Genomic DNA, 12,774 nt, shown 5'->3' on the forward strand with positions numbered 1-12,774 from the left:
TATGAGCGTCACTAACCTTCTTCACCCTTTAAAATTATTATGGAATTTTATTCCCTCCTTTCGTTTGAAAGACGGAACAAACGGTATTATGTACATAATTAGAGAGCGGATAGAACAAATACTTTACTTACAAGCCTCATGCCGTAAGCCTTTTTTCTGTCGAAAACCAAGTACTTGCTTGTTTCAGTGAAGTGATAGTGGCTTCCAACCTGAGTACAGGAAAAAACATCAAGATGCATGTAAAATACCGCAATATATATGACACTAGTAAAAACATCAAAAACATAACACGTTATCACTTTCTAGGTGTATTCAATGACATACAATTCGCAACTATTTAAAGGCCAGTCGAAGTAGAACACTTTTTCAAAATCACTTCTGCGTTGATCTCGAAGTACACCAACATTTTAAGGTACACAAAACCACTAACAAGTTCAATAGTTTAACGCGACGGGTAAATGTAGTAATTCAACATTCCAGCATGTTGTATTCCTCGACTCATTTAGAGTCCAGGGGTGAATACCTGGCATGCAATAGAAACCAGCTGACTTATTTTGTATTTTCCTTAGCTAAAGACAAATGAGAAAAGGATTATGGTTCGATTATGTGTGGGGCATTGAGCTCGCACGATTGAATTTAAATATCTTCAAAGCAAAATTTATTTGCAACTTAAATGTCTTTTTGTCACGGCATTCTAGGCGTTGTACTGGAAATTTGGATTAACTTACCCCTTCATTTGGTTTACTTCGACACTATGCGCTAGCTTTGTTATTGTTGCAATTGTTATTTCGAAACAGTTAAATAAATAGTTTGGCTAACTATAGAGTATCTGTGAACAAAAGGTTCCCCAAAAGCCAAGGACCAAAAAAGTGATATCACAATGTGCATTCATACCAAATTCGCATTCTTGGGATTTGTCAGAAGGTTAAATATGGATATAATTTGTCAAATTTATATAAAACTGCAGACACATTATGATTCATCCCTTTTTTTCGAAATATACACTTCCGTGTTTTCCAGTTTTTGTGTAAGTAGGCTCAATCGACACAACTTTACGGGTGTAAAATACCCGTGAAGATAAATTAAAAATAAAGTAAAACCTAAAAGGCAAAAAATTTTGTTTCTACAATGCTTCAGTCGAGACAGAATATTTAAACAGTCACACTTAATGGAGGTCAGTCTCAGTGGTCATGGGGTATCGAAGGACGTCTTTACTGTAGTCCTGAGCTGCGGGCGGACGGGAAGAAATGGGTGGAGGGGGAATTCTGTCTCGAATAAAATATCTATCTCTCTTGCACAAGGTAAAATAGTTCCAGTCGTGTCCTCAGTCAAAGGCTCGTAAAATCTACATACGATAACGACTCAAAATTGAAGAGGAGCAGCGGGAATCAGACTACACTCGCAAATAATGTAGGGCAACGCGGTAACAAATTAATACTTTTGAACTTGGTCAAGTGTCAAACTTTTCTGTTCTTCAACCGAAGTTCTAATACTTTGGAGTTCTTTTTTTATTTTTAAAAATTATTGATTCTACAAAAATCGTGCAATTCGGAAATTCAAACCAATCTTAGGGCAAGTGAAAACTAGGAATACCTTTTCTGCACAAATGTATGGCCCCTTCCCAGTATATAGCGTTGCTCGTGGACAACACGCCTCTCCCCTGATAAAGAGCAATACACTAAAAGTACATTTAGCAGACTAAACGTTATTTTTAGTAGAGCGCCCTACTCAGATTACACTTTAAGTGTAAACCATAATTCCAGACTACTGAGAGTACACGTTGGGGGCAACCTGGGAATTTGAAGCGGCCTGGCCCAGGTTGCCCTTCCGACAATCGTCAGTGGTCACCTGCACCGCGAGGGGGCCAAGGGCAATTGGCCACGCGAGCGGCGCTCCGCCGCTGATAAAGGGCCGTCGCAGCGTATGCGCGAGGGATTTTTTATATCGCGGCGCAGGGGATAACGATCATTAAATGTAGACGTGTTGTTGCACCGGTGTGCTGTGTCATTCCCCAAGCCGGGTAGCAGCACGGGGAAACCCACACTGGCACCCACACGTGATATGCTGCTCGTCTGGGAGGATGGCCACGAAGTGGGTTCGTTCTTGCTTTTTACAAAATCAGTTTAGCGTTCCTGAGTTTGCCCGCATTTCCGGGGTGGTTTTTCGCAAGCCTAACTATTTCAACCTGCAGAAGCCTTCACTACTACAGGCTGCCATCTACAGAAGACGCGGACAAAAGCATGAGTGAGGACGACCTTTTGACGCTCGGCGCACTCGTGGATAACGCCGCCAGCGACATAAATCCGGACGCTAAGCCTACAGTCTCAGTCCCGGCAGGAGCATCATCAGAGGAAGGTCTAACAAAACTAAGAGTGGCCATGACCATGCTTCTTCAGTTTGTGGGGTCTTGTCGGCCCCCATCTGGTCGACAACCGGACGCCGGCACCTGGGGACTCCTATTCAAATGCCTTCGTAGCAAAGACGGCGCCTTTGAAGTTTAGTGCCCGAGTGCCTCCTCCCTAGAAAGTTGAGACCCATCTTGAAGATATTGGCTATGTCAGGGGTGGACATCCTAGGCCCCCCTCCCGGACGGCGTCGGCACCCGAGGCCCTGCACGTGCTGCGGCAGAGCCGGACGGGAAGTTCCAGCGAGAGGCCGCCCACGATGGGAGGATAGACGCTCCCGTCTTTCTGGTGCTCGGCGACCTCGGGAAATGGGGGAAGCTGGGACGACAGACGACGGGAGATAGGAAGGGGACTCTTGCGGCGGGAAACGGGCCACGACGGACGTTCGCGGTGGTGGCGACCGCGACGTCGGCTCGGGCAACGGCCCGGTGATATGGTCCGGATTTAGACCCCGGATTCGACCCTCGACGGCGACGTCCACAGGAGGCGGTGTGGACTAGAACCGCAGGGACGATCGGCATGCAGCAAACAGTGGTGGCGCAGCCCTTCCAGGCTTCCTCGATTACCTCTCCCGATCCCGAAACCCCCAGCAGAATGTGAGGAGTATAAACCCGTTCTGCCGAGAGCAATTCGTTTGCAGTGTCACGTTCATCCGGAGACAGGGGCCCGGGGAATCGGACGAGAACCCTACAAGTTACAACGAGAGCAGATGGTGTGCTCAAGCCCCGCTCCTGCTGGAACCCCCCCCCCCCCTCCCCCCCCCCCCCCCCGGGAATATTTAAGGCTCTCGCTTAGCGTTCTGGTTTTTTCAGGGTACGCATATCGAAAGTCAGTCGCGATGTTTGACTCGGAACTGCAGGACTAGCAAGCTGCCTCGGGAATTGACGACGAAACCGTCCTCACTCGCCTTTTGCCGGTTGCACTGATAGACAGTGCAGCACTGTGGAGGCAAAGACAAACTAAATAAACAAGTATGTCAGATTTCGAGGCGCGATTCAGAACGAAGTTGCTGACTCCGGATTACAGCACGCGGAACAGGGACGAGATGCGCGCGCGCACACAGCACCCGGAAGAGCCATTCATCTAGTTTGTAAGGGCTCGCCAGGGCCTGTGCGATATCGCCGACGCCGCGGCACCAGACGCAGAGAAAGTAGAACGCGCCATCTGCCAAGGCCACCCGTGTTTCCCTCGCCATCTTAGGGGACGCACCTCTAAGAACTTAGACGAGATTGCACGGGAGGCGATCACCATCCAGGCTGACATCCTCGCGGAACTAAGAAACCGCCCCCCTCCTCCGTTGAACATGGCCCTGGAACCATTGTTTACATGGTCTGAAAATGCACGTGTACATAGAGTCGGGAGTGAACCATACGATACCAACCAGACGCCTGTCCCCAAATCCTAGATGCTCATGTATATAAATCACGGAGGCGCAGCGCTAATGAGGGCATACATTCCCAACGCTACAACCCCTCAGTCGGTCAAGATGAGTTCTTGGCCTCTGGACACGTAACGCGGAGCTCGGGAGGGGCAAGCAGGAGCGGGAGACCGCACGAAGCCGACGCGCGGACCACGCCCCATTGTTTTCGATGCGGCCAGGCAGGACACATACGTTGTGACTGCAGCGAACAGCGGCGGCCGCCTCAGACGCAGGGAAACGGCTACGGCCGGCGGTGGTAAGAAATTTCTACTCTCCGCCGGCAGCGCCGAAAACCCAATTCACAAGATCGAGCAGCCGCAGCCGCCTCCGGGCGTCCCGGAGGCTCACAGGGGCTCCGGGGACTGACGCTTTTCCGTCGACCCTCGGTGGCCCTTTATCAATTTTTCTCCGTCATGAGACTCCCGGCGTGTCGGCTTCCACATCCACCCCCGGGCGCCCAGCTCGCACCGTTCGCGGTCTTGAGACTCCCGGCGTGTCTGCCCGTATGGAAATCTTATATCTGGGCCATATCTGGCCATATCAAACACTATATAATTATATACGGCCTATATACAGCCTTATCTGGTGTATATACAGACTTATCTGGCCTATATAAAGCCTGATATGGCGTATATACAGACTTAACTGGCGCATATACAGACTTATCTGGCGGCCGGTTTTCAATATATTAAAAAGCTAAAAAAAGTTTTAAAAAATTTTTTTTTGTTAGCAAACTCTGATTGACTCATTGTTCGCGAGCTAAATATTAGCAAAATAATCCCAAACTTCAGCTATGACAAGCTTAAGTTTGATATTATTTGTGCTAGTTTTCACGAGGATTTCAATGTAGCTTAAATATTTAAAGTGTTAACATTACGCCCGAATAGACAATTTGCTAAATCCCCCAAGCGCCTTGGCCCGTACTCGAGGAATCATGGGGACGGTGTTTCTCCAGCAGCCTAGTGATCGAAAATTTCGAGCAATTATATGGTTACACAGATTTGAGTGCAATTCGGAGTCACCCTGAACACGTGCCGTAGAGAACCCAAGTACTATCGTGGACACTGTTAGCTATAACACGGCAGCGGCGGCCGCCCCGTACCCCCAGCGCCCCATAGCAGGCGCCGTCCGAAACTCCGCGCACGCGCCGTGTGGCGGACTCGCTCTTCCCGCCTGCGAGCACACCCTCGCTTTGTCGTCTGCTAGGCACAGAGCAGACGATGCCACAGCGCTCGCCAATTTTTGCTGAACACGGTTCAGCGAACCACCGCGTAAGAGGTGCCCATGGTTGATTCCCTGACTCCGCTGGCTAAGGATAATCATCACTACTAAATGTAACATCAGGGTAGATTAAATTTTTTTATGAGACAAACTTGCAGTTATACTCCATTTCACTTTAGGTCTAAGCGCTGCGGACGCTACGTGACGATATGACCCACCAAGCAGCGACAAAATCACTTTTTGCACCTTATTGTGTCCCCCGGTGATGCACTCGTGACATATTGCACCTTTGCCGCTATTTGATTGTCTCTGTCGTTTTGTAGCGTACGCTGCGGTCGTACTTAAGGTGAAACGGAGTATAACAGTCTATTTCTGTATCACACTTGCTGCGCTCATACTGGTTTGCGAACGCATACTGGTAAAAATGCATTGCGCACGCCTGTTTCTAAAAAAGCAAAAAAAAAACAAAATCTTAAACAGGGGTAGTGCCCTAATGACTCTGCAATCTGCCCCAATAAAAATCGCCGGTTGAAAATGAGTTTGAGACCAGTGTGCTAAGGCGAGGGTACCAGACGAGCAGCACTGTAGCATCGCCTGCTCTGCGTTTAGCAGACGACAAAGCGAGGGTTTGTTCGCAAACGGGAAGAGCGAGTCCGCCACACGGCGCATGCGCGGAGTTTCGGACGGCGCCTGCTATGGGGCGCTGGGGGTACGGGATGGCCGCCGCTGCCGTGTTATAGCTAACAGCGTCCACTATAATACTTGGCATACCACTTTTAAAATGTCCCGCCAATGTGGGTACCCAACCTTCAACCTGGATGAGCTGCAGACATATCTCTTACATTATTATCATTCTCGTACAGCTTCAAAGACGCTGATATTAAGTTAGAAACGCTAAAGATGTCATAAACAGCTCCGCTGAATCCGAGCTAAATCCCGGTTTCGGTTGTTGTGATTTCTCGACTTTTAAGTAATTCCTGCTAAAACAACAATCAGGAGAATGATAATATGGTAAGAGATTTCGGCGGCTTAGCCTGGCTAAAGTTTGGACAGAATGCAAAGTATCCTAAACGCCGCCATTGACGAGAAAATTTAAAAGTGATATGACCGGTACTTCAGCCCTATGGGAGGCTTGTTCAGGGTGACTACGAATTACACTCGAAGCTGTGTAACCACAGAATTGGTCAAAAGTAGCGATCGCTAGGGAGCTGAAGGACCACCGTTTCCATAACTCCTCGAGTGCGGGCCGGGGCATTTGGGAGAATTGTAGAAAATAAAAGATATAAAGTGCTGATTTCAGGCTTGTGTTTTTTTTAAATGTCCGGCCAGATCTGGAATTTTCTTACTTAGCCAGATCGGGGATTTCCATACCAAGGGTATCAGACTATATCTGGCATTATGAGGCTATGTCTGGCAGATATACCATATCAGGTTATATGTGGCCAATTTTTGATATGGCCATACCTGAAATTTTCAGACCTGGCCAGATATAAATTTTTTGTGAGCGTGCTTTAGCACCGACGCCCGGGCGGCCAGCTCATAACACTATTTGTCGTGAGACTCCCGGCGTGTCTGATTTTGCATGAACACCCGGGCGCCCAGCTCACACCGTTCTCGGTCTTGAGATTCCCGGCGTGTCTGCTCTCGCATCGACACCCGAATGGCCAGCTCACAACACTTTCCGTAATGAGACTTCCGGCGTGTCGGCTTTCGCATCAACACCCGGGCTCCCAGCTGACACCGTTCGCGGTCTTCTGTCTCCCGGCGTGTCTGCGTTTGCACAGAAACCCGGGCGGCCAGCTCATAATACTGTTCGTTGTGAGACTCCCGGCGTGTCTGATCTTGCATGGACACCCAAGCGCCGTGCTCACACCGTTCGCGGTCTTGAGGCTCCCAGCGTGCCTGCTGTGGTACCGGTACCCGGGAGGCGAGCTCATAACATTCTCCGTCATGAGATTCTCGGCCACGAGACTCCCGACGCGTCTGCCTTTGCACTGATCCCCGGGCGGCCAGCTTACCCTGTTCTCGGTCGTAAGCTACCCGAAGCAACTGCATTTGAGTTAGTCCCTAATGCGATTCCCATTGAGCCAAACGCCGGCCCGCCAGATTCCGGCCCGGTCCCCAGCGTCAGAGCCGCTTTGAAGTTCTCAACATCAAGGATGGTCGCTCGGGATGGCCGGGAGCCCATGGACTCGCAACCGCTGGCGGGGGTGGGAACAGCCTAGCTAAACGAGAAACCGACAGTGCTCACCACAGCTGTGAGTAGAATCGAAGCTTCACCCAACTCTTTTGAAGCTCGTATGATTGTGAATGTACTAGGTACCCCAGTGGCCGCTCTTTTAGATACTGGTGCAAGCATATCGCTTATTGGAGATGCTATATTTCCGGAATGTAACAAGAACAATATACATCTCCGGTCAGCAAACATGAAATCGCAGGTAGCATCGCGGTCCGTAGTGCCTGCTACCGGCGCAGTCAGGTTATGAATTTCCTTTCATGGCAGAAAACGAAGACGTTTCGTGTACCCCTCTGGACTACCAGTGCCCATGATCCTTGGTAAGGATTTTATTGCAGTGGAGTGGGTTTTACTAGACTTCGCCTAAGCTGGATATTGGTTGGGAGGCGAAACAGAATTAACGGCGTTTACAAGACGGCAGGATTGCATTCGCGGCCAAGCTTCTCCTTTAAACTTTGCCGGACAGATGCATTTACTTCTAGACAGATGCTCAAGGCCGTGCAAAGGTTTTGCTGTGAAAACAACCAGAAGCAGCTCCAGCACCTGCTGGAACCCTTCTCGCCGATGTTCACGTAAAGACCGGGGAAAACGGGTTCAAGGATGCTCCCCCCCCCCCCCCCCCCCCCCCCCCCCCCCGGAGGTGCAATCCGAGACCCATAAGTGCTCACAAGCGCGAACTTTTGATGTGGCGCTCTCGGAAATGATCGACACAGGCGCAGCAAGAAGGACGGCACAGCAGGGCTTTGTGTTGATTGCAGGCAACTAAATGAAGTGTCAGTCACAGACATTTACCCATTTCCTAGTATTTCCTCAGTAATGTATGCCCTTGCAAACGCGACCGTTTTCACAACCATCGATTGCAGCCACAGATTTCCTCAAAACGAATTTCATCCGGCTGATGTAAAGAAGACCGCATTCATTTGCCAAAGGGGATTGTTCGAATTCACCCGCCTTCCCTTTGGTTTGTCCACCACTCCCGGCAGCTTTCAACGCCTAATGGACGTTGTCCTTGATGGCGCGAAGTACGAGTTTGCGATGGCGACCATGGGTGACGTAGTGGTGTTTTCACGAATTGATCATAGCCACACGCTCTGGTTGGCAAACCACAAAATATGCGCTGAGTTCCAAACATTATTATGGTTCGGCTATTCTTGAGGTCGTCATTGCAGCGACTGGACACGCGCCACTACCCGAATGCTTGTCGAGCTATTGATTATCACAAGCCCAAATCGATTTCTCATGCAGATTAAAAGAAAACGCTCGCGTTTGTCCTTAAAATTAGACCCCCAAAAAAGAGTTTCTTGGTCATTGGCGTTGCGTGCGAGTCTGCTTGGGTCCCAATAGTGACACTAAGCTTGTGTAAAGTGAAAAACATCCCTAGCGAACATCGTTCCACAACCCCTTAAATTAAAGGGCGGTGCTGCAATTTTTGTACTTTAAATAAATACCGCTTAGGATTAGTTCATGACGTTCATAAAATACAAATCACGCGTTCGTCTTTCTTTTTTTACGCAATCGCAGTTGTATTTTATATTACGGAAAAGCGAGCAGCCTTCAAGCCATCAACTCGCCGCCAGAACAAGAGGCAATGCGATCAGGTGCCGATTATATGCCGGCAACGTTCATGATAGCCCCTCGCCAGGGTTGGCACAGCGTAGGGTGCGCGCTAACTTTCAGACATCGTTAGGGTTGGAATATTACCGTCATTAAAGCCATTTCACCATCCGGATGCTCGTCGAGGCATTGATTAAATTGGACTATTCGGATGCTATTCCTGCTATTGAAGCCAGTATCCGGATGCTCGTTGAGCCATTTATTGTCACGAGCCGAAGCTGAGTGTTCATGCAGTGCTCGAATGCAATCTATGAACTACAGTTGAATATCATTACCACGGGTATCGCACGTCAACAATGAAACTCATGACTACACCTTCAAGCTTTGCGAAGAAGACTGAAAGAGAAATTCTGCTTTTATCCTCGAAATTACATCCCGATCAAAAAGCTGCATGATCAGTGGCGTCGCGTACAAGCATGCGTGGGTCCCGCTAGTGCCAGTAAGCGCGAGTTAAGCGACAAACATTCCAATCCAACATCATGGAATGAAGATTTTATATCAGAGATATTAACACTTCTTTAAATTTACAGCAAGTCGCCGCAAAATCACATTCGCTACCATACACAATATTTATCCTCCTTCAATTAACAAACTAAGTTTAATGTTTGTTTAATACCTTCCTACTTAACATTATCGGCGTACTTGTATCAACACATTGCGAAGACGAAGACGAGTTAATCAAACACCTTGATTTTAATTCCGGCCGTATCAGGCAACTTTTCGCAGTGAAACTGACCAAAGAAGATTCAAATTATATGTGGTTTTGTTCCATTGGCATGGACGTTTGAAGAAGTTTAACAACGTTGTGTTTCGGGTGATTGGTAGCCGATTGAGTTTGCGCAACGGAACTTAGAGCGAACGTTCAGGCTCCAGATCCTAGGGATTCAGGGTTCAATTCCCAGCCCTGTCATTTTCGATCTGGATGAGCATTCTACCGGCGTGCTGTCCTGTAATTCTACTGCGGGGTGCACGTTAGAAGCGCCAGGCTAGCAGTAGTACTGCAATTGCAGGATTTCTCATCAGGAGACACTACACGCCCTAAGAGGCTCGCCAACTTCCTAAATAAAGCACACAACACAATTACAAGGGTTAGGTGGGGTATTTTTCACATTTTAGTTCGGTAGCAGAATTCAAACGATCGTCATCCTCGCCCGAAGAGGAGCGATTCCGTGTTAGCACATAACATTTCTAAATAGCTTCGCCAATTGACACACAGCTCTCTTCGGATGTCTCATTTAAAACAAAACAAATTTGCTGTTTGTGTGAAGAGTAGAATACTCCTCTTTTTCTGATATAATAAATTGGGCTCACTAATCCTTCAAAGCACTATGCTGAACATGAGACCTCACGCGAGAATAAAAGCGTACGCACAACTGAACAAAAACGAGGCCGCTAAAGGACCTTCGCGCGGGATAGACATCCGGCCGTCTGCAAGGTAGGCTGACAGAAATCGGAAGTGACCGTTAACTTTTATAAGCATTCGCCGCTTTGAGGCTCCGGTCTGCCTCAACTCCAGCACGGTTGATGCATCTTTAACTGTACTTTGTGCAGAAGCTCTTGCCTCCGTCTGTCTGAATGGTGGCCCGAGTAAGGTGGTACATCACGAGTTTGGAAAAGTGCGAAAAACTATGGTTTCACTAGATGAACTAAGTACACATTGAGTATTCTTTGAGCGTATCGTTTTTTAACAAGGGTAGAAATGTTTTTTTTTTTTTTTAATTCATGGCAGGCAGTGCTCAGGGTCGTCTCTGAGATGCCAACCTCCCTTCAAAAAGGGAGCACACTCGTTGCATCCGGACACAATGCGCCAAGGCCCGTTCCTCCTTCGACCCGAGCCAGGGCACTGCATGGGCCGGAATTTCTAGACCCGGACCGACCCGGCCCTGTAGATGCACGGCCCGGGCCCGGCCTGAACCCGTCAGAATATTTAATTTCTAGGCCCGGCCCGACTCGGCCGGGAGGAGACACTGCCAGGCCCGGCCAGGGCCCCGAAGAATTTCTAGGCAGACGCTTGAGCCCGACCCGTGCTTGGCAAAATTTTATATATATAAGCCTCAGCCCGACATATTATATACATGAGCCCGAAAAAGTTTGCAGACTTTGACCTAGAAACATTCTAGGCATAAAGCGAACATATTTTAATTAAATTTCTTTTATACTTAAACCGAGCTTTCTTTTTCTTTTTTTTCTCAAGATAAATATTTCGACTTAGACAATGCATTTTCGAGAATATGGGCGAAATATGCGCTCCCTAAGAGATTCTGGGGGAAAAAAGTAGGCATTCTTTTATTTATTGTATGCATTTGTTGAAGAGATACTGGACTTATCGTTGTTCAATGCGTTTCACAGAGAGTTTTCCTCTTTAAATGTTTTTGTGAAGAAACAATTACAATCATGTTAGTGCATCTTCAAAAGGCTGTGTAAGCATAAAATTATCTATGTTAGTTAGATTTTCTTTGGTGGCACAACAAGGCCACCTCCGCAAAGTTCTAATTCAAGCTCACTTTTTTTTTTTTTTTTTTTTTTGAAAAGCGGAAGAGAGATGCACTCATGTTGTACTGTTGGACTGGAGTGCCCTCGTTGTCTTGACCGCACATCCCCACTATGCTGTTGGAATCATATACGTTTCGTTTTATCCATGTGAAAGCGTTCCAAGTGCAAGACGTCTTTTTTTTTTTTTTTTATCGGCACTGTAGTGATTTTGCGTTTCGCTTGTTTGTTTTCCTTGAAACTAAACGATCAATGAGGACACTTTTTGTTATCATCAATTTAGAATATGCGGCAAGCGACTACCTAGCCACGGCCCAGGCCGGCCCGGGCCGGCACGGGCTGGGAATTGTTCTGTTCAAGACAGAGCACGGCCCGAGCCCGAGAAAATTCGCGCTACCCGGCCCGAACCCGGCCCGCGGGCCGGGCCGGGCTCGGGCCTTCTGGCTTGCCCGGGCCCGTGCAGTGCTCTAACCTAAGCCCTGTGCTCCAAAGTCTTCAACGCGCACGACACTCGATTACCGGTTAGAGGAGCGTTCAGAAAAACGCAGTTATGTGCGCAACCCATGCCAGATAAGTTGAATAATAAAACAACCACAAACTGCACACGTGTGTTGCAAGAAAAGCAATACCTGTACAGGACGGTCACTCGTGTTCACCACCTTGAGGATGATCATACGCCGTCCGGCGTTCAACGTCACGTCGCCTTTGCCCGGTATTACTTCACCTGGGGGTGACCTGAGGAGGCTCAGTGCGTCCTCGTCCACGTCCTCAAGGTACGTGGGTAGATTCCTCAACAGGAAGTTACTCTGCAATGGGCAGGCATGACCTTTAATTCATCTACACATTCAGGTAATGAAGAAACGACAGCGTAATTACGCGAGAATTAAAAATATGTTCTCGATCGGTAATTATATGCCCGAACGTGTAAATGACCCCGAACACGTCTCGTTTCCATCATCGCCAACAGAGCCGGAGAGTCGAAAAGCTAAAAAAAAGGATCGTGAGAAGTTCAACACTTAATTTAATATTATTTTTAGAGTAGGTCCGCTCTATTTTTTTTATCACGGATACGCATTTGCTATAGAATATGCGCGAAAGTTACTATACGAAGTTTAATTAGAACATCCGGTGCAAGCAGTTTGTAATGCTTTCCCGGCGGAAGAGCACACAACCGTCAGGCGCTTCGAAACTATGGGCGTAATTTGAGAATCAAAGCGCTGCAGTCGCAGAAAGACAAGTCGGTATTTAGAGCCGCTAATTTGTAGGCGAACAAAGATTTACCTAATTATGACGGGCAGCTAGTTTTTAATACATATAATATATCTCACACGGAAAATTTCGGAAAATATATATCACCTGAGCGAGCCTTATGTCCTTGTTTAACAATA

At 48.0% G+C, this 12,774-nt stretch overlaps 1 protein-coding gene across 4 annotated transcripts in view; it reads right to left on the reverse strand.

The window, feature by feature from the left end:
• LOC8051728 (urease subunit alpha) overlaps window positions 1-12,774 on the reverse strand; it is a 286,808-nt gene that overhangs the window by 107,927 nt on the left and 166,107 nt on the right. For 3 of the 4 annotated variants that reach the window (XM_042290983.1, XM_042290985.1, XM_042290984.1), the window contains exons 6-7: window positions 12,016-12,192; window positions 132-209 (exon numbers count right to left, since the gene is read on the reverse strand). In XM_042290983.1, coding sequence (XP_042146917.1) covers window positions 132-209; window positions 12,016-12,192 — 255 coding nt within the window. The remainder of the gene's footprint in view (window positions 1-131; window positions 210-12,015; window positions 12,193-12,774) is intronic. The other variant, XM_042290986.1, reaches the window with a different exon arrangement.

Source organism: Ixodes scapularis, unplaced genomic scaffold (genome assembly GCF_016920785.2).
Source record: "Ixodes scapularis isolate PalLabHiFi unplaced genomic scaffold, ASM1692078v2 PGA_scaffold1__304_contigs__length_218370807, whole genome shotgun sequence".
Taxonomy (NCBI): domain Eukaryota; kingdom Metazoa; phylum Arthropoda; class Arachnida; order Ixodida; family Ixodidae; genus Ixodes; species Ixodes scapularis.